Raw genomic sequence first — 21037 nt, 5'->3', positions numbered from 1 at the left:
AACCAAAAACCAATCAAGAAAGGGTCAAGAAGAGCGCTCAAAAACTCTCATCTTTTACACAAATTTCATCGATTAATAGTAAGTGGACAGAGAATCCACCGACAAAATGCTTGGTTCCAACTTAAGAATTTCTACACCAGCCTGCCTGGAAATTTGTTGAAATACTAAACAACCCAAATGGAATCTGAATTAACTAGGGTTCTTTTTTTTTCAGTCTGTCACAGCCTTGCCTTGTAAACCCAAATACACGGACACGGATTGTTCGAATAAACATAATACACCAAGAAACGAACAAGTTGGTGAGGAGTGCCACATTTACATGCCTCGCAAACCCAGCACGGTCAAAGTAGAGAAAGTCGAGGCTTTGAGCCAAGTAGTGCCATATTTTGGGTTTGTGGCGATGATAACATCAGAATCAAATGCCTTGATACAGATTAAACTTGTTCCACTGATCCAACCTTCTTCTTTAGAGGGGGATTGTATATTTCTGCTGAGCACAAATATAATTAGAATGTGTTTTTTTTGGATGAGATGGTGAAGAATATATTCCTGGCTGTTTCTTTGCATCATCATCCCCTCGTTCATAGACTAATTCTATCATTTATTTTAGAACTCATGCGAATTAATCAATTTAATTTAAGGGTAAACTATACTAAATGATCACTTATATTTGAGTAAGTTTTTCTTTTTCTTATTGATGTTTCAAAACTAACGATTTGATCATTAACATTATCGATTTATAACAAATCGATTTTCAACGGTTACCGGAGGTGACAGAATATAGATGTGGCGCGTTAATAGGATGATTTGATACTGTGTTTACCATGCGAGATAGCCTCCTCATTGATCGGCTTTCTCTCTCCTCCTCAATGACCGTCTCCAAATCTATAGTCGAAGGCACCGTCAACCTAGGGACGTCTTTGGAAACGACCCAGTTCTCGTTCGCATCCAAATGGAACCTCCCACTTGAAGGAGAAAACGCGTGCGCCAACGTCCCTAAAACCCCATCAAACAGTTCTTGATCTCCTCTGAAAAAACCGATCGTGATATCGGTGGTGGAATATGAACCCGTTTCCATGAACGTCAATGGCGTAACGGCGGATCATTAATTCGAATATTGACTCGAAAATTTGGATCATTACACTAATATTCTAAGGAATTTTGTCGGTATGGAGGCTGTTGTGATTCATATCTTGTGCCACACTTTTTCTAGTGGGCGGGTTTTGACATGGTAGGGGTGGTTGGGTCATTGATGTTCGCTGCTCTTGAATGTTCTATTACGAGATGAATGGCGTATGTCTTTGAGGAATGATGATAATCAAATTAAGATTCGAATCAAAAATCTAAAAAAAAAACATTCAAAGCACTGTTTTCCTGAAGTTTCTGTTTTTATTTTACATCAGAAATTGTGTATCACATCACCATTCACTCAATTTTAAAAAAAAACCAACATTCGAAGAAATAATGAAAAGGGTAAATGAATCACACAAATCTATTAAACGGCTTTCTTCCAACAGTAGCAGGCATTGACACAGTTGAATCCACACTCAAATTGCCCAAAGATTGAAGTGATTGATGCTTATCTAAGCCCCTTTGAGATCTCGAATCCTTGCCTGAAAACAATGACCCTTTGCCCCATTTAAATGATCCGATCCCTTGTGTTAACGGGAACGAAAGCCTCCTCTTCGACTCACTCCCCGGTGTCGCCATGAACCTCTCTTTCGGGTTACTATTGGCTCTCACTTTGGCTTTCGCTGAAACTGTAGGAGCCATGTAGCTTGGAACTGAAAATGGAGGGCAGCTTGTCAGGCTGTCATCGTCTTTGGCTGGAAAGTTCATTGGTGAATTGACTCCGATACTACCTCTCGGCCTTGAATGTTTTGAGTTCGACAAACCCGAGCTGGTTGCTTGTGGGGTGAGTGTGAGTCTACTAGGAGGTGGTGGAGTTTGCATAGGCCTTGTTGCTGGGATAATGGTGGACCTTGTGGATTTCGGTGTAGGGATGTCTATGATATTGTCAAATGTGAACTGTTGTACTTGTTGCTTGCTGCTAGACTGGGGCCTTGAACTAGGCTTCAATTCGGAGTTTGGCCTTGATGGTGTAAGTTGGAAGGTCTTCAGGGCTTGGTTTTCGGGTGCATAGGCAGGTGATACTTGACGTTCTAACCAGTTCCACCACCATGGGAATCCGGCAGACCGAATGTCCGATAAACCTGTATAAGGTGATTTTGTTGTATCTTTCCATAGCTGCAATGCAGAGGTGGTCTTAAAATCGGAAGCAAGAAAGAAAAATGCATAATATGATCAATGCTGAAGCCAGGTCTTACTTAAAATGATCTCGCAAAGATCAGTACTTCGTCTGTTCGTTTCTATAGGAAACGGAATTATGCAACATGATATAGTTGAAACCGGACCGTAGTAAAAATAAAAGAGTACCTGGTGGGAATATGCATAGGCCATGGCCTTTTCTCTCTTGATGACTGCTTCCACCTTTCTCTGCATTCTTGCCTCTATTTCTTCCTTCGATAGCACGCTATCATCCCAGTTCTCGTTACCTGCCTCAGACTGATCAGACATTCAACTAAATTTACTCATTTTAATAGCAATATGTTAAGCAAATGTATACGAAACAAATCGAATACACGACCACAAAGTTTCACCAAGCTCCCTATGATCTTATGATCCAGAGTTTTCATAGGCAGAGGCATCTCTAGGTTTGGCAAGCATTAGTTACTTTTAGAATGAAAACTTACTGCCTGGTTGAAGGTCCATCTGCCGTAGGCACTCTCTGCTCCTTTATCGTTCTTAAACTGAGCTTGCCTCCATGCTTGGTTTTCTAACATCTGGATCCTGCGCGAATGAATCTGAGATTGAACTCGAACCAAAAGCTGCATATACTTCATGGCAGTTATAGTTTGACGTTTCGCATTGTGGCCTCTCACAACTCCTTGAAGCCTCACTAGGCCTTTCAAAGCTCTAAAATTTCTCCTTGCCTGTGTAACAAGTTTCAATATAATCAAGTTCAGATATCGTACATTGGTTTGAAGAAATCGATGCAAAGGCGGAAAAGTGGAGGAGAAAGTGACAACATATGCACCAATATACTATTGTTCTGTACAAAGGCTGAAATTCGCATTGTTTGTAATGTAGAACCAGTTGCCTATGCGAATTTCTACTCGAAATCGAGTAAAGGACCTTACCATGTAACCTCTAAAGGCTGCTTGAATCTTCGTAGCTGAAGCATGATGGTTCCTTAAAGTTGGTTCAGGTCGTGGACGAACAATCCTCGGAGAAGCGGCTCTCGGAGAGGCAGCTCGCCCAGGCGGAGGCGGAAGTGGAGAAGCCGCCCTATGAGAAAAGGCTCGAGGAGGGGATGCAATCCTCTGAGAAGAAGCCCTCGGGGATGCAATCCTCTGAGAGCGAACCCGAGGAGAAGCAACTCTAGGAGGCACAAAAGGCGGTGTTCTTTGCTGCTCCGGAGGTGTCGGAGGCCGGAAAATTAGTTTATGATCTCCTTCAGCCTCCCCCAGAATTTTCTCGATACTGCTCGGCTCTCTGAAGAGGGGAATGAAGGAATTGGTCTCTCCATGCTGGTACTTTCCATGACCTTTCTTCTTCTTTCCTTTACCATCTTTTTTATCGGATTCCTGAAACGACTGTAATCCGAAATATCAGTCTCGAATTCGATACATCCATAGCAGAAAAATGTCGACAGAAGAAGTAGTAAACACCAACTTACATTATTTAGCTTCTCCTTGGAATGTGATACGAAAACTCTTTTAATTGCAGAAAACCAACCTCCTTTCTTTCCCATTCTGCCAGCATTACTGTGTATGCCTAAGCATGTGGAAAGAAACAGAGTAACGGAAAGTCCGCAGGCCTAATCGTGTATGTCGTCGGAGATACCGATCCGTCTATCTGTGTACACATGACACACAAGATTTAGAACAAATACGGTATAGTACTTATCATATATAACATTTCAAGGCAGAGAACTTTTCCTGCAGACAAAGGATTCACTTCCTCAGCCATGAAAGCTGATGAAACTCAAACTATGTACACACATACATATATATAATAAGTAAAGATCAAAACATGTAAGTACCTTAAAATGGAGAGCTTCCAAATTCTGCAGCTGAGTAATAAGAAGGTAGGAGAGAAAGAAGAGTCCCTCTTCTTTTCTAGCCTCCTCCTCCTCTCCTACACGATAAAGTTAATGTTTTTAATCACACAGCATGTAAGTAACGCATTATGTTGTGTTTCCAACGAATTCTTCTCTTTTCGAATTGAAATGACACTACTTTTTTCTTTTGCCAACTTCAGCTTTTGATATGGATTTATAAATTATAGTGCTTGAAATTGAAAGAGAAAAAATAAATGAAATGACGAAAGGGATGGAGTTGCTGCTGATAGAATGATGATTATATTAAAAGAATGAATTGAGTAAGGAGGAGGATGGCCACTTTCTCACTCAATGTGCCAACTTCTTCAACTACTTTTTAAGGGGCCTTTACTTCATTTGGAAGACTATAGGGAGGGGACAGCAACCATAACGGTTAAGTTTGGTACTCTTCCCCTCTTTTATTATTGTTATTATTAGATTTTTATCACACCTATTAACATAGAGTTTATAAATATCTTATCTAATAATAAATTTTTAAAAATTATTAAACAAACTAGTGTAGATGGAATTTATAAAGTGGCTTCAGTAGTAGAAGGGAATGTTGTTATCGTTTAATTATCAAATTTTACTTTTACTTATTTTTTATGAAGTTATATACAGTTAAAACTCTATAAATTAATAATGTCAGGATCGGAGAAATTTATTAATTTAGAGAGTTATTAATTTATCGATAAATTAATAATTATTAATTTAAAGAGTTTTTAAGTAATTATACTGTACGTACCAAACAAAAAGGCAAATTAGTCTATGCCTCTTAGAATTATATTACAAGAGATGAGTTAAATTAATAATGAGCTCCAAATAGATTTGAACTTTAAAGGAAAACAGACAACTATTGAATCATATTTCAATAGAGTGTAATATATTTTTTTCAGTTTCTATGAATTATTAATTTATGATTTTCTTGGGACCGAAAATTATAAAGGGATCTCACAAAAAATTATTATCTTATTATTTTATCGAGTTTTTCAATTTTTTACATTGGCCCAAGTCGGGACCGGACAAATTTATTATTTTAGAGAGTTTATTAATTTATCGAGTTTCTATTGTATTTTGTAAACTTAATTATAAATATAATATCAACGATAAATGCATAATTGTAGTAATACATTAAGGGTAAACTATATAAATTATCACTCAACTTTTTCTTACTATTATTTTGGTCAACAAACTTTAAAAAAATAATTTAATCACTAAACTTTCAAATTACTCTTGTTTTGATCACTCAAACGTTTATCTAATTGTCAATTAACTTGACATTTGTATTAAAGCTTTATATTGGCCTATTTTGATCTCTTGAGTTCATATTCAACATTTGTTCCACTTAAACCCATAAACCTTAACTAAAACCTAAACCCTAAATCTCAATCAATCTATAAACATCAAAACATAATCAAATCTTAAATCTCACACCCCATTTTCGATCATAAATCTCATTTTTGCCCTTAACTAGCAGTTGAATGGAGAATCCCAACGATGAAAAGATTGATGTTGGTGAAGTTAACAATATATATTAAAACCATGATTACTTGATAGTTGAATACTGAAATCGATGAAGGATAATGTTGTATGTTTGGGAGAAATGAGAAGCTAGACTAAAATACTTGTAGAGGGAGACAAAATGAGTTGAACAACATTATTGTTGGTCAAAAGTGATGTCAAAATGTGATAGTTCAATGGATTGAAATTGTCATATGGAATATTCGTATAACTTGGGTGTTTCTCGATTAAACGAACATTGAATTCGTGTTCAGAAGGGAGAAAAGAGTTTAGAGGAAAATTTTAGGATTCATCGACCTCCGAAAATGGTGGTTAGTGATAGTAAGAATAACAATTATCATGGTGGATTAAATCTGAATTTTATTTAAGGGAGAGAAAGGGAAATAAAAGAAGAAGAAGAAGAAGGGAAGAAGAAGAAGGTAAATAAGGAGAAAAGAAATAATAGTTTTATAGGGAAATAAAAGAAGAAGAAGAAGAAGAAGAAGAAGGTAAATAAGGAGAAAAGAAATAATAGTTTTATAGGGATAGAAAGCGATGCCATTTTGATTTAGATATATTATTTGTAAGGAACTAAAAAGATGTAGCTTCAGTATAAATTATCATGTCATAATATCGTTAATAGTTTAACAATATATTGACCAAAATATGAGTGATTAAAAAGTTGAATAATTAAATTAAAATTTTTAATCTTTAATGATTAAAACAAGAGTCAGAAGAAAGTTGAGTGATGAAAAGAGTAACTTAACATACATTAATTAACCTTAAGAATTCATTTAGGTTAAAATATTCATTACCAATTGATATGGTATGGAAAATTAGCTGACCCTTTTTATCATATGTAATGGGGTAAGGGGGAGGTATGATAGTAGATTGTCCCCAACACCAGGTTGAGAGCAGCTTTCGTGGGAGACATCCGAATTATGAAATGCCCTCCGTGGGACTCAATCGCACAACCACAAGATTAAGAGCCTTGTGCTCTACCGACTGAGCTGGATGGGTGATTCATGGTATGGAAAAATAATTTTAATTAAAAAAAGGTTGGTGATAATAATGATACGGATTCAATGCTTTTAATTTTTCATAATGTTAATATATCATTTATATTTTTCATAATTTTTTAATATACGGATATTTCCATGTGTAAGGGCATCAAATGCAACGGTCCCTTTATTGTGGGCAGGAGCGTGTTCATCACCTGCCATTTATTGCAGTGGGGCTAGCATTTACTCCTCCCTGTAATAAAAACAGAGAAAATGATAGTGTGAGGTGGTCCTCATGACTATGGATGACGGTGTGTACCAGAGACACAAACCGTTGGATCGGTATGAAAATCTAAATATTTGTAGAATCAATGATGAGTATGATTGACCATACAAACTTTTGGCAAAAACTTTATACACATTGTTTTCTAGAAGAAACTTCATTCTTAAGGAGGGATTTTTAAGCCAACCAATTTCACTTTAACTTACCAAATTGAGGGATAAATTTGTGTTTTGAGCCTTACAATATGCTTAGATTAGCATTAGTGAAGAAAAAGAGAGAAAAGATAAAGAAAGGAAAGCACTACATATTATCTTGTTTGATACGTAAATTAAGCAAAGCAAACGAAAGTAAACAATTTTAATAGTTTCTGTTTGACTAAATTGTGAAAAGAAATAATTATAATATATTTTTTTCATAAAAAAGATAAATTTAAACTTTTAATCTTAAAAATAGCTTTTCACCCTTTTTCTCTCTCGCTTTAACCCTAAACTAAGGTAATTAAAAATAATTTAGGGGCACATAGAAACTAGCCATGTTTGTAAATTATGCGTCAGACATGGCCCAACATTCCTCGTATGTCTATAAAACAACAATAGTGGGATTTATCCATTTTTTTTCCTTCTTAAAAAACTATTTAGGTGGAGTGCTTTAAAATGAAAATGTCAATTTGTTTTTCTTTAAAAAAATAGTGAAAACGTGTTTATAAATTAAAAACAGTGAAGAGAAACATGGGTAGGGTAGGGTAGGGTAGGGGATGGCAAAAGAAAAACGTGTGTAGGGTAAGGTGTCTTTAATCATTACATGAATTTGGTATCCTTTACTATTACATTCTATTGTCTAAGACAGATTCTCATTACATCATAAGATATATTTCCCCCCTTTTTGTTAAAAAAATGGGGACATCATAATAATAGTAAGATAGGATGTTGTTGTCATACACCAACAGAGCAACATAGGACTGAACATATTTTCTTCAGCAAACAAGAAAAGAAAAAATAGATATCTTTATTTTTAAAAACAAGACTCATGTTTGATTTATTTGATAAGGAGACTCCTACTTAATGAGGACTCAATTTGGAACGCCTGGATCCACGGGTATGTGCGGGTAGGTCTTTTTGGCAGGTAAGGGACTCCCCTGGTGGTGGCTGGGTGTGGAGTTGCCTGTTGTAGCTTAGAAGCAAGGCTGTTGCGGTGGGAGGCGCTCTTTTGAGGCCTTCGACATCGGTGGTAGATATTTGGAGGAACATTCGATCGCAAGATGTGAGAATTACTTGGGATAGATTGGTGTGGCACTCAGGTCATATCCCGAAGAATTCAGTCCTCTCTTAGATGGCGATGCTTGATAGGCTACCTAGTAAGAATCGATTAACGTCGTTCGATTTGAATATTGAAGGTATATGTGCTTTGTGCTTGAATGAGCTTGAAACTCGGGATCATTTATTCTTTATTCTTTGGATGTGTTTACTCTAGGCAGGTTTGAGTGAGTATTTTATTAGCTTGCAATATAGTGAGTCCAGTCATAAATTGGAACCATAAAATTAACTGTGCGTGTCGCAACGTGAGAGGGAAAACTGCTCTCGCCTACATGTTTCGTGTGGCCTGGAACTGTTTCATTGTGTTTATTTGGAAGGAACGTAACTGCAAGTTGATTTAGGGGAGGCAGTCGTCGGTGGAAGAACTGTCGATTCGCTTGAAGGTTATAATTCAATTGAAGTTTACTGGTACGAAGTTGCTAAGATGGGTCTTTTGAGGTGTAAATGTATAGGGGTTTTTTTTTTAAGTTGTGTAGTTTTGTACCGTTAATGATTTGTTTGACAATGAATTTTTACATTCATCGAAAAAATATCTTGTACACGTAGGTACTCGAATCCAAAACCTTTAAAGAAAATATTTTCTTTAACCGTCAAATAGTTGTTGATGAAATAATAATAATAAAAGAAACATTTTTGTGCATTGAAATGACATTATTACACAAAAATATACTAACAATGGAATGATGTAGATTAGGTAACCACTATCCCTTCATTTATAATTTTAGCATGATTTTGTTTAGAGTTGCGTATAAGCAATTCGAGTGATTCAAAAGTCTAGATATTTTATTTGTTTGAATTTATCTAGACCTAGATGAAAGATTTCGTAATTTGAGTTAATTCAATTCTAATTATTATTTAATATAGGACTTTATTTAAATTTAAAATTATTAAAATAAACTGTTTATTTTTTAAGTTTATCATTTTAGTTATTTTAACTCTTAAATTTTAGTTATTTTTTAAGTTTATCATTTCGTAATTTGGGAGAGCCACCTTCATAACAAGTATCTAAAATATTACATATTTCGAATTAATTAATCAATATATTATATCATGATATTTAGATTTGTATTTTAATAACTTTTTATATTTTTTGTGTTTGATTTACAATTTATGTTTGAGGTTCATGATTATCTCTCTTAACGATGTCGTCTCTCAGGTTTGAACATAGATCTTTTTTTTATAAAAGCAGCAAATTTTATTAAAAATAAAAATATTTAAATTATAATAAAAGTTTACAAACACACCTGTAAACTAAACATATTTTAAGTATATTTTTCTAAACACAACAAAACTAATCACTTAAGATCACATAAGGAACACATAAGGAAAAAGTTAAAAAAATATAACCGAATAAACCCTATCAAAAGGTAGATACGAACAAATCTGACTGCATTGGCAAACAACCACAAAAGGGATTGAAACTATTGATAAACCACCGAAAACCTACAAATTAAAATTGAGCACGTAAAAATACTATCAACGAATTCAAATCATGTATCCAAATCCAATCCGAAGGTCCAAACAAGAAAGATCAGCATGATAACAAATAAGTGTCATCTTGGTCAGTCGTGACGATGTCAAATCCAACCTTAAAAAAATATAAACGAAAACAACGAACAAACGATAAAAAAACGTGTCATAAAGACATAATTATTAAAAATAAAGAACAAGAAAGAAACAAAGATAGATTATAATAAAGTAAAAAAACAATAAATATCGACGTCGGTGACCAACACCAAAGTTTAATATACCTTATCATTACATCTAACACTAGTTAATTAAATATTTAATTTAATCTTTAAGACATATATTCAATCAAAATGTTTTTATACAAAAAAATAAAAATTCGAATCAAACCTTCTCTCCCAAACAAAGGAATTTCCATTGGAACTTTAGAATTGTTTGATCAAATAGCAGAAAAAACACAGATTGAAATGTACAAACAATATAGCTAAATTAGAAGGGGGGGGGGTAAATTTTCTTCCTTTACAGCCATTTCCATTTTACCAAGAGGACTAGGGCCAACTATCCTCTCATCGTATTTCTCCTTCAATTTTATTCCTTCTCTTGTTTTTGCATCATATGATGATTGAATTGGATTTTCTGATCCAAGCAAAAGGCCCAAACATTAACTCAAACTATAACTATCCAAAATTTCACATATTTGTATTGTTCCTTTTTTTTCAATATAATTATCTTTATAATTAAATAATAATTGTTAAAAAATAATTAAATACAAGGGTAAACTGTTTTTACTTATAAACAAGTGTATGAATATATATTTTTAATAGTTTAGAGTGATTATAAGGTAGTATATGTTCAAAATCTTCCTTAGCTATAGACAACACACATCTGTAAACGCAGTTGTTTGAACATAAAACATCTATGAAGAATAATACTTCATTTAACCATTGAAGTCACTCGATGGTTTCAAGGGTATGAATATTTTTTATAAGCAGTGTAATATCTTGTTTCTTTGCATTATCAACACTCTCGAATTATAGCAAAAGAATAATTATATTTCAAGAAAAAGAACAATAGAGAAATCAGTTTCTTGAAGTACTAATAATTTGATATTTGAACTAATACTAGCAAAATCCTTCACTAAATAAGTACTAAAATTTGGAAAGAGATGGCCTCAATAACACTCTATTAATCTTAAGTACAAGTGAACTCAATGATAATCCAACAATTAGTCATAATATCTCGTGATGCTCATAGGTGCTCTAAAAAGAAAATTTATTGTCTTTTATAGAATATAACTAATTTCACGCTCATATAGACAATTTTATCAAGCATATTTCAATGTAGATCACTCAAATTACAATTATAAAATTATTATGATTAAAAACTCAACCGAACAATGGTACAAAAGTATGCCATGTGAATAGATTAAAACATATGTAATGTAATGAGTTCTTTCATGATTTAGTTTAGTTTAATTGCATTAAATCTAGGATAGATATTCAACGTAAATTTTCCAACCAATAACTTTAAGACTTATCCTCTTGAAAATCAAGAACATGTTTTCACTTAATCCTTTGATGAAGAGATCAATTAGGTTCTTCAACCTCGTACACTCATGGAGAGTATAATCCTTTATTAAATGTCTCGCATTATTCATGTCTAATGTGTATATACGTCATTCTTACCATCATAGGTCTGGTTTTTTAGTAACATAAAGTGCAGCATGTGAATCACATAATAAAAACACGTGTAGTAAGTTGTACTTATAAAAGAATATCAACAAATAGATTCTTAAACTACTCGGTTTTATGTTTAATCAAATAAAAAAAATATAAACTTAAACTCTATAATGGTACGAGTAATATATATTTGTTTCTGTAGACTTCCAAAAAAAATAATTATTTCACCCAATAAATTAGATTTAAATCAATTTTTTTAATTTAAAGAGATCATCAGTTAGACAATCACATTTAAACAAGATTTAAATGGAACTGGCCTTGTGCAAAATAACTTGTTTAAATAATTTTCATTAGATCACGAGTTTAATGAAACTTGTTTAAATGAATTATTAATTTTCATTTGTCTATCACTTGTGATTTAGTGCTTTACACTTAATAGAATAGGTTACATAAATGATTAAGATATATTTTTTCAAGAAGTTCACATGATTTAAAACTATCTAAAAACATTTTTTAAAGAATTTTAATATGTCCTATTTAATCATGAATAACTTCATATACATTTTATTTTATAGATATTATTGTTCAACTCTAAGTTACTTAAAATATATAATTTTTTATTGTTGAATCATTTCAAAATCTCTATGGAAATACTTTTAAAATATGTAAAATATTTTATTTTTAAAAAAAAATAAGATTCAAATTTCTTAAAAATCAAATCTTAATTTCAAAATAAAATAAGATTCAAAATTCTTTAATTTGTTGGTCTCTTCCCATGACATGCCAAAACTACTTTTCCATGCTTTATAACTTTCAAATTCATCGAACAAAATTACCCCTCGCACTCACCAAAACCACAAAACAAACACACACAAATTCGGTTTAATTATGGAAAGAACTTAAGGGTAATTATGTCATCAGGAATATCCATTTCTTCTCCCGGTTATCAAATTCAAGTCATTTCATCCAGTCCAAAAGTCTTCATCTTTGACTCCCAAGACTAAAAAAAAAATCTTAGAGAAAATTACAAATTTAAAACCCTAATATTAAACCCTTTTGAATTTCAGTCAATATGTTGATTAAAGTGTTTCTATTTTAGTTTTTCATAGACAGTGATTACTGAAATTAACAAAGGAATTTTTTAGATCAAAATATGTTTGTGATGATTGAAACGGCGGTGGTTGTTAAGTATTTGGTGCCGTCATGGTGGGAGATCAAAGTGGCGGTGGCGGCTTCGGCATTCGTGATCGTTTCTTATTGGTTTTTTGCATTACAAAGCGGAGATGGCGACGGCGGTGATCGATCTCAGCTTTTGGACAATTCCTCTGATGGAGTTCTTGACGATAAAGACAAGGTCAAATCTTTGACTTTTTAAAAGTGAATTTTGCTGCTTCGTTTTTTAATATTACATCTCTACTTTTCTGGGTAAGTTTATAAGTTCTTTTTGTGTGTTAGTAATAACGGCATCGAGTCAACGTCAATTAAGTTGCTTTTTTCTTAATTTTGTTAGTTTTGCTTCCCGGTAAAGTTTTCTGGATTTTGTCATCTTGATTAATAAGAATTGAACTTTTATTTCTTTCTTATCTGTCTTGAACTCTTTCCTTTTTTTTATATATTAATGTTAATTTTAAGCCCGTCTTGCTATTGATTTCTTGAAGTAATGGGCCTCTAACACACAAGTTCAATCTATGTTTCTTATTTTGTTAGTAAGTTCTTTATTCCCTTTATTAATTGATATTTATCGTGTGTAGCTTGTGTTTAGGTGAAAACTGTGAATTTTCATTTTGTGTGGAACTTTACAGACTATTTGTAGGCCATATGGTCTCTAATAGAGTACAATTCTGCAGTGTGATCACTAAGTTGCTTAATTTATTCTTGTTGTGCTGGCTATTAATTTTTCCTGATAAGATTGTAAGAAGACGGATATCGATGACTGTGACAGTTGATTCATATTGTTTCTGTGTGTGCCTAAGTTCTTGTTAATTACTCGGTTTGCCATATTTTATATATTTGTAGACAAAATAACTGGGATTGTTAATATACAATCCGCTACCTGCCTTTGTGCAAAACTGAAGAAGAGACTAGGGGTCACTTGTTTTTTCATGTGACTTCTCTAAGCAAGTTTGCCAGAAGTTTATGTTTACGTCATCTGTTAATAGAACTTCCATAAATTGGGGTTTCTTTTGATGTAGGGCAAAGCTGTTTTGTACTCAATCCCATCTCTGGAAACCTGAACATTGTCAACCTTACCCTATTACAGTACAAAATGGAGCATGTGCTCTTTTCATGGAGTAATTTTTTACTTCTTTGACACGCAGTTGTGCACTTATTTTGTAGATAGTCCAGTCGAAGGGAGATCTTCAAACTAATTCTCCATACCTAATCAAGGTACTTTGGGAATTTATTTCATGTGCATCTTGTTTTGAACCCAAAATGAGACTGCGTTTGCTTTGTCTTTAAGGTGGAATTGCTGGCAGCTAAGAATCTCATTGGTGCTAACTTGAATGGAACATCAGATCCTTATGCTATCATTACTTGTGGTTCCGAAAAGAGATTCAGGTTAGTTTTTTTTCTTCCTCAGTGCAAGTTTCTGAAGGTTTACAACTTCTAACTATTTAGCAAAATTGGTTATCTAAGATTAAGATTTTTATGATTGTCAGCCAGCTATACAAGTAGCATACGTGAGAAGCACTTGCTGGGGAAAGCAGCATTTTACCTTTCTTTTTGTCCTTTTGATGTTACCATCTCACCTTGTACTTTGGTGTATTTTGGCTCTAGTATATTTAAATTGCCCCTTACCAGTTACTGGATCATAAGGATTTTTAAACTTATTTGTTAACTTTACCTTTCAAAATTGTTATTAAAATTATGAGTCTGGCACTTTAGGTAAATTTTTAAAATTATATAGTTGGACAGGATAACCATGTCAGTTCTTTTCTACCCTGCCTGTATAGACTATATAGAAAGTAATAAATGACCAGATATATACCTTTCACTTCCTTTTATTTCCTCTTCATTTTTTAGTTCTTATAATAGATGTACAGTTCCAATGAATTTACTCGTCTTACTGTTGCAGTTCAATGGTCCCTGGTTCAAGAAACCCCATGTGGGGAGAGGAGTTCAATTTTTATGTAGATCAGCTTCCTGTCCAGGTTTACATTATAATTTTCATTGTTTTAGATGGGTAGTGGACATGTTTCATTTTTCTTTCTTCTTGGAACATTATGCTGCATACACCCTGTGGATCCAATTTGACTTCATGTAATTTTGGTTAAATGCTTTCATTAACAATCATCATTGTAGTAATCTTCTTGCTTTGATTTACATTTTGTCATTCTTGAGGTAAACTGAGAGTTCTTTTGGATGGACTGCCAGATGTATAGCAGCTTTTGAACTATGGTTTTCGATTTTCCTTTCATGTTTTGGAGAGAGACTTTGGATTAGTTAAAAAGTGCCCTCTTCATTCTTTTTTATTTTCCTGAGTGACACAGTTTGTCTAACACAATCCTTCTTACTCCTGCAGATAAATGTGACAATATATGACTGGGATATAATTTGGAAGAGTGCAGTTCTCGGGTCAGTTACTGTTCCAGTTGACAGTGAAGGTCAAAGTAATGCAGTATGGCATACCTTAGATAGCACATCAGGACAGGTGATATTTTATTCCCAAGTTCCATATTTATCACATTCTTCTGGGTCTTTTACAATATTTCTACTTATAATGATTAGTAAAAGGCTTCACTGCTTTTCAGGTTTGTCTACATATCAAAACTATAAAACTCCCTGGGAATTGTTCCAGGTATATTTTGCAGCTTTCAGTATCTCTCTTAAATTGAAATATTTGTGTTAAGCTTTTTCCTAGGCTGAACCCACTTAAATGCTAGTGGAATTATTTTTATTGTCACTACATGTCATTGAATAGTTTGATTTTACTGACAGAGGTATAAATGGATATACTGGAACTAATTCTCGAAGAAGGATTTCTTCAGATAAACAGGGACCTACGGTGGTTCATCAAAAGCCAGGGCCTTTACAAACAATATTTAACCTCCTTCCGGATGAGGCAAGTTTCCTGAACTGTATCTCTAACAAAATTAGGCATTATATGGTTAAACTAACAGGTAGGATTTCTTGGCAATCCTATTTTCATCACTTCAAGCTGCACTCTAGCTAACTGACAGTTTCTTTCAGGTTGTGGAGCATAGTTACTCATGTGCACTTGAGAGATCATTCTTGTACCATGGTCGTATGTATGTCTCTGCATGGCATATCTGTTTCCATTCTAATGTGTTCTCCAAACAAATGAAGGTTAGATTTCCATATTGCTGCCTATTGAGTTTTGGTAACCTTGTCAAAAGATATGTTGAAGGTAGTGGTGAGTTTGCTAGCAGTATTTTATTTTTGTAAATGAGTTTACTAACAGTAGAATTCTGAGAGACGTGCACTTCTTCATATAAAAATATCCTCATGTTCCTTAGTTGAAGGGAAAACTAGTAAACTATATATAGTAAAAAAAATTGTATAGAGTTGACACCTTCTAAGGTATTATAAACTGAAAGGATATGCTCAGTGTTTCAAATCTTAACAATCTTTGTTTACATGACAGGTGGTGATACCATTGGGGGATATAGATGAGGTAAACTTTGTTCTTCTAATTTGTACTTCTTCAATTTAGTTTTGTGATATTGAAAAGAATTACTTTATAAATAATTACATGGATTGTCTTGACCATGATGGCGATAATTTTTAATGTTTCTGTGCTTATAATTTTATTTGGTTCATGCAGATTCGCAGAAGTCAGCATGCATTCATTAATCCTGCCATTACAATTATTCTTCGGATGGGTGCTGGTGGGCATGGTGTACCACCATTGGGGAGCTCTGATGGTGAGCAGCTATATTCTTTATCCTGAATTCTAGGAAGCTTGAGGGATTTCTATCTTTTAGTATTTTCAACTAAAAAAGCATTGTATCTCAGTGATATATTGATGCCAACTTGAGTTTACCAAATGTGAGGTTTTGGTTGCTTTATGGGGATAATTTTTGACCAATATATTAGCATTTAGTTGATTTTCATTTATCTTATTGGGATTATCTCCTTACTTTTTGATTGAACTACATTATAATTTGCCAGAATAGATACAAAAATCCCTTTTTCTTATAAATCTTATTTTGCTGTTTCCCCCCTCATTTTCTCCGCATTTTTTTGCCAGAATAGAAATAAAAATCCTTTTCTTTCTTTTGGTCTCAATAAAGAAAGAGGTAAACATATGGTTTTACAAACTGAAAGAACTCTTCTTTATTGTTTAAAATTATGTGCACTTATGGTCATTTGTACAGGTTGATGTCTTACGCACTAGGGCTTTTTCCTTTCTCATTTCAGCTGTGTATTCATAGATCCTTCTCTTATAGATCAATATTTGTTTATTACGTCATTAGGATGAATTCATTTTGCAAGAGCGAGAGTTTGGCTTTAGTATGAATTCTGTAAAAGATTATTTATGTTACTGTTATTTTTCTTTTTTTGTTTCAGGTAGAGTCAGGTATAAATTTGCATCATTTTGGAACAGAAACCATGCACTAAGAGCTTTACAGCGTGCAGCAAATAACTACCACGCAATGCTGGAAACTGAAAAGAAGGTTTTCTTTCCTATGCTCTATGAATTATTCTTTGATTCTCTCATTTTATCTTTAACTTTTGTTGAACTGTAGTCTTGATCATTGTTAGTTTGATACAATGAGAAACACTAGTCTCATCCTTAGAAACAGCAAAATTTTTAGAAATATGATTTTTGGAAGACCAACACATCCTTTTCATAGGCATGTGCATATATAAGGAAACCCCTATAGACTTGAGTGAAGTAATGTTGACCCTTCTCTTTTCCTTTTAGATCCAATATAGATGTGCAGCAATTGCTTCAAAGTATTGCATTAGGTAACAAATATGAAATGTTGTGCAGATAATTTATGGTGATGTGTATGCTGGTAGGAGAAAAAGGAGACCTTTTGATTTTTAATAATGCCTACGTTTTTTTTATCTTTGCCCTTGCTTGTGTATTTGTGCTTAAATTTTATCTTTTTAAAACTATTTATCAATTCCAGGAAATTTTTATTTCATTTATTTTGTTGCCATGTAGGAAAGGGCAGAATCAGCATTGCGAGCAGATAGCAGCTCTATTAGAGGTAGTAGAAGGAAAGCTACGGCTCCCAAAGATAATGCATCTAAACCTGAAAAATCACAAGCTTTCATCAAAGAAGAAGTTCTTGTTGGAATCTTCAATGTATGCATCAGATCTTTTCCTGCCTTTTCCTGTCTTAATATGTTGTGTCTTGGTATATTTATGATTCATGAATGTTTCCTGCAGGATGCATTCCCATGCACTGCTGAGCAGTTCTTTAATTTATTATTAAGTGATGACTCTAGTTTTACTAACGAGTATCGTACAGTACGGAAGGATACAAATCTTTCGGTAAGCAAAGATCATTTAGTATTCCTCCATGCTTATTCTATCAAACATGGATTTTGCATTATTCTTCACTTATAATGCACAAGTTATAAAAACACTATTGATTTTGTAAAATACTATCGATGAGTTTTTAACTGGGAAATTGATGGAAAATATTGGAAATGCTTAAACCATCTCCTATGTTTTCAATTATTTAATTCGAATTTAGGGGTAATATTCCTATCTTTTATCCTTGTTAGTTGGGTTAATTGAAAGTCCGTACTCACTCACTCTGCTGCTTTCAGATGGGGCAGTGGCATGCCGCAGACGAATATGATGGTCTAGTGAGAGAGATTACATTCAGAACCATTTGTAACAGTCCCATGTGTCCTCCAGACACTGCCATGTCAGAGTATCAGCATTCTGTTTTATCACCAGATAAGAAAAAGCTTGTATGACCTCATTGTCATCCATTTCGTCAATTCTTATTTAATGAACTTAGACTCGTCTCAGTTTCTTTGTTAAAAAGTCCTTGCATTTTGCTTCTTTCTCTGTTTGGTTTCGCTGATTCTGTTTTTTCTTTCCACTTAATTTAATTTAGTCAATTTTCTTTCTTCTTGTAGGTTTTTGAAACTGTACAGCAGGCACATGATGTCCCATTCGGCACCTACTTTGAGGTAAGTATTACTTGGATATTATGATTAGGACATTAGTGTTTTCTGTTGCGGTGGCTGTTCTAAGTTAAAGGAAGAACTATTTATGTATTTTTCATTTTTGTCTCACTTGTGCTATTATTTGTCTATGAACATCTATATTTATTAGACAACATTTTGTTTATGTGCTGTATCAGGTACATTGCCGGTGGTGTGTGGAGAACAATGGTGAAAATTCGTCTGTTTTAGATATAAAAGTGGGTAGGTTTTCTGTTGGCTTTTCATCTCTTTACAAAGTTTTTTTTTACTATATTCAAAGATCCATTGGTCCTTCAACCCCACAATTGGGATAGCCCTCTCCCATCCCGTATGATCTGACCCCTGGTTTCAAAGGGTTCAATGTTGCTCCTAATAAAACGGTTTTTCGTAAATTGTCTTTCAATCATATCCTTTACCTCAAAAGACGAAGGAAGAACCAATATGGCATTTTTCGCAGGTGCACATTTTAAGAAATGGTGTGTGATGCAGTCTAAAATTAAGTCGGGCGCCATCAATGAGGTTGGTATGGCTCTAGTTGAACACTCGAATCATGATATTGGCTGATCATAATCATGTTTCATTTTAATAATTTTACCTTCGTTCCTTGTAGTACAAGAAAGAGGTAGAGGTGATGCTGGATGTGGCCCGCTCATATATCAAATCGCATACCACCGGTGGTGAGACCAATAACACATCGTCCTCACCCCCAATCATACAAGATACCAGCTAGCATTAAAACTGGGGTATACTTTATTTCCTGTAATTTTATTGTGTAATCTCTTTTTCCCCTTTAATATAAGTAACGCAAGTCATGTGGAGGTACCGAGTTTTTCCCCCCAAAGGCCTAGGGGTGTAAAATGTAGCTCTACCAGGGGGAGGTTCTTGTAATGCATTCTTCCATAGAAGGGGTTAATGTCAACCTTAATTTACACTGTCAATTAATATATATACTGTTTCTTTCAAGTTTAATATGTAAAAAAAAAAACCTACAACTTGGATGTTTACAAGCATGGAGGAAATGGATTCCGAAACCGAATCAAAATTCCGACTTAAACACCACAAATCCAAAATCTCGTGAATCGAATTTTATTTATCCAGCTGAGCAGCCATGGAAAGGATGATGAAAGAACATATAAAACAACATGTTAACCAGACTAAAAGACCACGATTACCAATATGGCATCCATTACAATAGCAGAAGACCATCTAATTAACAATTTTGGTATTGACGTTGACCGTCAATTAAACTTATTTTGAAATTGGAGTTGAACCGTACCTGATAGGAAACGAATGAGTTGATTTCATTTTGTTGATATGCCTTTTTAAATTTTTATTGCAATCAAGTCGAGTATTGTTTTATTCTTAATTTGTTATTGTTACACCCCTTTTAGATCTCCTCTGCATATTAGTATCTTCGGAGACCTCTTCTCAAATTAAAATTAGAGAACACCTCTGGGTGCAAGACCTTTATACCTTTTAGGAAGTCACGACATGATCTTTGTTAGGTTCTACATGATTCAAATTTAATACGACTTCTAGTAGATTCCACGTGATTTGTCATAATCAAATTTAACTAACAGTTGATCACGTCAATCAAATCCATTTATCATTTAAGCAATCATCATTAGCATTTGTTTGACATTAACACTAAGGATTACTATAAAACCTCTTGACCAAGATCGGGAGAAGAATTGACAAAAAAAAGCCCCAAAATCCATTCTTCTTCCTCATGAAAAGAAAATCCATATATTGGCCAAACGTTGTTCGATCATCAACTGTGGCTTTTCGTCCATAACATAAATGTGAACTGGCTATAGTCGTCGTAATCCATTTGTTGAATTGGTGCGGTGAACGTGGATAACACCCAGATCAAAAGAAGCAGCCACAATAAACCCTTCAAACCAACTATTATCAGAAATTGTTTGTTTCGACGAACTGCAGAAAAATTATGAATCCTTCATAACTTTCTACAACACATTTGATCACCATTGTGAACATTTTCTCCAACCAAAATATCGAAAAGACCTTTATTCCTGTAAACAAATTCACTACCTGAACCGAAATATCGGCTTACTCATTATGATGAAAGGGTAGAGAAAGATTGTCAAGTTTTATGCTCTGCAAGGTTTATCAGTTTTAGGTAATGTGACTGATGTTTCATCCTTCATGTCAGATAATGATGTTACTAATGGGATCATCTTAACTAAATCAATCAAAAGAAGATTTCTTGTTGAGCAAGACAATTGTGGACATAACGATTATGGGAAGTAAAAAAGAGTCCAATCTCTTAAGCATAACGCATTTGAAAAGCAGAAGATATTTTAGTCCGTGAGCATAACAAAATTGAGAAGTAGAGAGTCTAATTTGCCACAATGCTCAATAATGTTGAGAATAATTTTTTTTCTTTCACAAGGTTCTATTGTTATGGACATCAGGGGTGCTCGCGGTCGGTTTGGACCGATTTTTGGCTAAAAATTCATCCGATCCGAAAGTAT

The 21037-nt window shown here is 33.8% G+C and overlaps 2 protein-coding genes across 6 annotated transcripts; one reads left to right on the top strand and one right to left on the bottom strand.

Moving 5' to 3' along the window:
* Positions 1-1417: 1417 nt before the first annotated feature.
* Positions 1418-4263, bottom strand: LOC120128385 (protein IQ-DOMAIN 14-like). 3 transcript variants are annotated; one of them, XM_039146067.1, is made up of 6 exons: positions 4106-4263; positions 3740-3918; positions 3201-3656; positions 2754-2993; positions 2437-2565; positions 1418-2247 (listed from the first exon to the last, which is right to left on the bottom strand). In XM_039146067.1, the coding sequence occupies exons 2-6, from the start codon at positions 3812-3814 to the stop codon at positions 1483-1485; spliced, it is 1665 nt and encodes a 554-aa protein (XP_039001998.1). In that variant the 5' UTR covers positions 3815-3918; positions 4106-4263; the 3' UTR covers positions 1418-1482. The 3 variants fall into 3 exon arrangements, with proteins under 3 accessions (XP_039001998.1, XP_039001997.1, XP_039001999.1); XM_039146066.1 differs by having other exon boundaries at positions 3740-3922; positions 4106-4262; XM_039146068.1 differs by having other exon boundaries at positions 1419-2247; positions 3201-3647; positions 3740-3922; positions 4106-4203.
* Positions 4264-12401: 8138 nt separating this feature from the next.
* On the top strand, positions 12402-19505 carry LOC120128227 (BAG-associated GRAM protein 1-like). Of its 3 annotated transcripts, none has more exons than XM_039145953.1 (18): positions 12408-12759; positions 13743-13793; positions 13867-13964; positions 14482-14557; positions 14929-15057; positions 15158-15204; positions 15345-15468; positions 15597-15713; positions 16012-16041; positions 16192-16291; positions 16938-17044; positions 17542-17685; positions 17770-17874; positions 18156-18302; positions 18474-18527; positions 18701-18764; positions 19000-19061; positions 19153-19505. In XM_039145953.1, exons 1-18 carry the CDS (start codon positions 12559-12561, stop codon positions 19270-19272), a joined length of 1776 nt encoding a protein of 591 aa, XP_039001884.1. In that variant the 5' UTR covers positions 12408-12558; the 3' UTR covers positions 19273-19505. The 3 variants fall into 3 exon arrangements, with proteins under 3 accessions (XP_039001885.1, XP_039001884.1, XP_039001886.1); XM_039145955.1 differs by having other exon boundaries at positions 12621-12759; positions 13724-13793; XM_039145954.1 differs by lacking the exons at positions 19000-19061; positions 19153-19505 and having other exon boundaries at positions 12402-12759; positions 18452-18527; positions 18701-18770.
* Positions 19506-21037: the final 1532 nt, after the last annotated feature.

This window comes from Hibiscus syriacus, unplaced genomic scaffold (assembly GCF_006381635.1).
Source record: "Hibiscus syriacus cultivar Baekdansim isolate YM2019G1 unplaced genomic scaffold, ASM638163v2 tig00110478_pilon, whole genome shotgun sequence".
NCBI lineage: Eukaryota > Viridiplantae > Streptophyta > Magnoliopsida > Malvales > Malvaceae > Hibiscus > Hibiscus syriacus.
The sequence above is the reverse complement of the archived record's forward strand: the minus strand, read 5'-3'. Positions and strand labels throughout refer to the sequence as shown.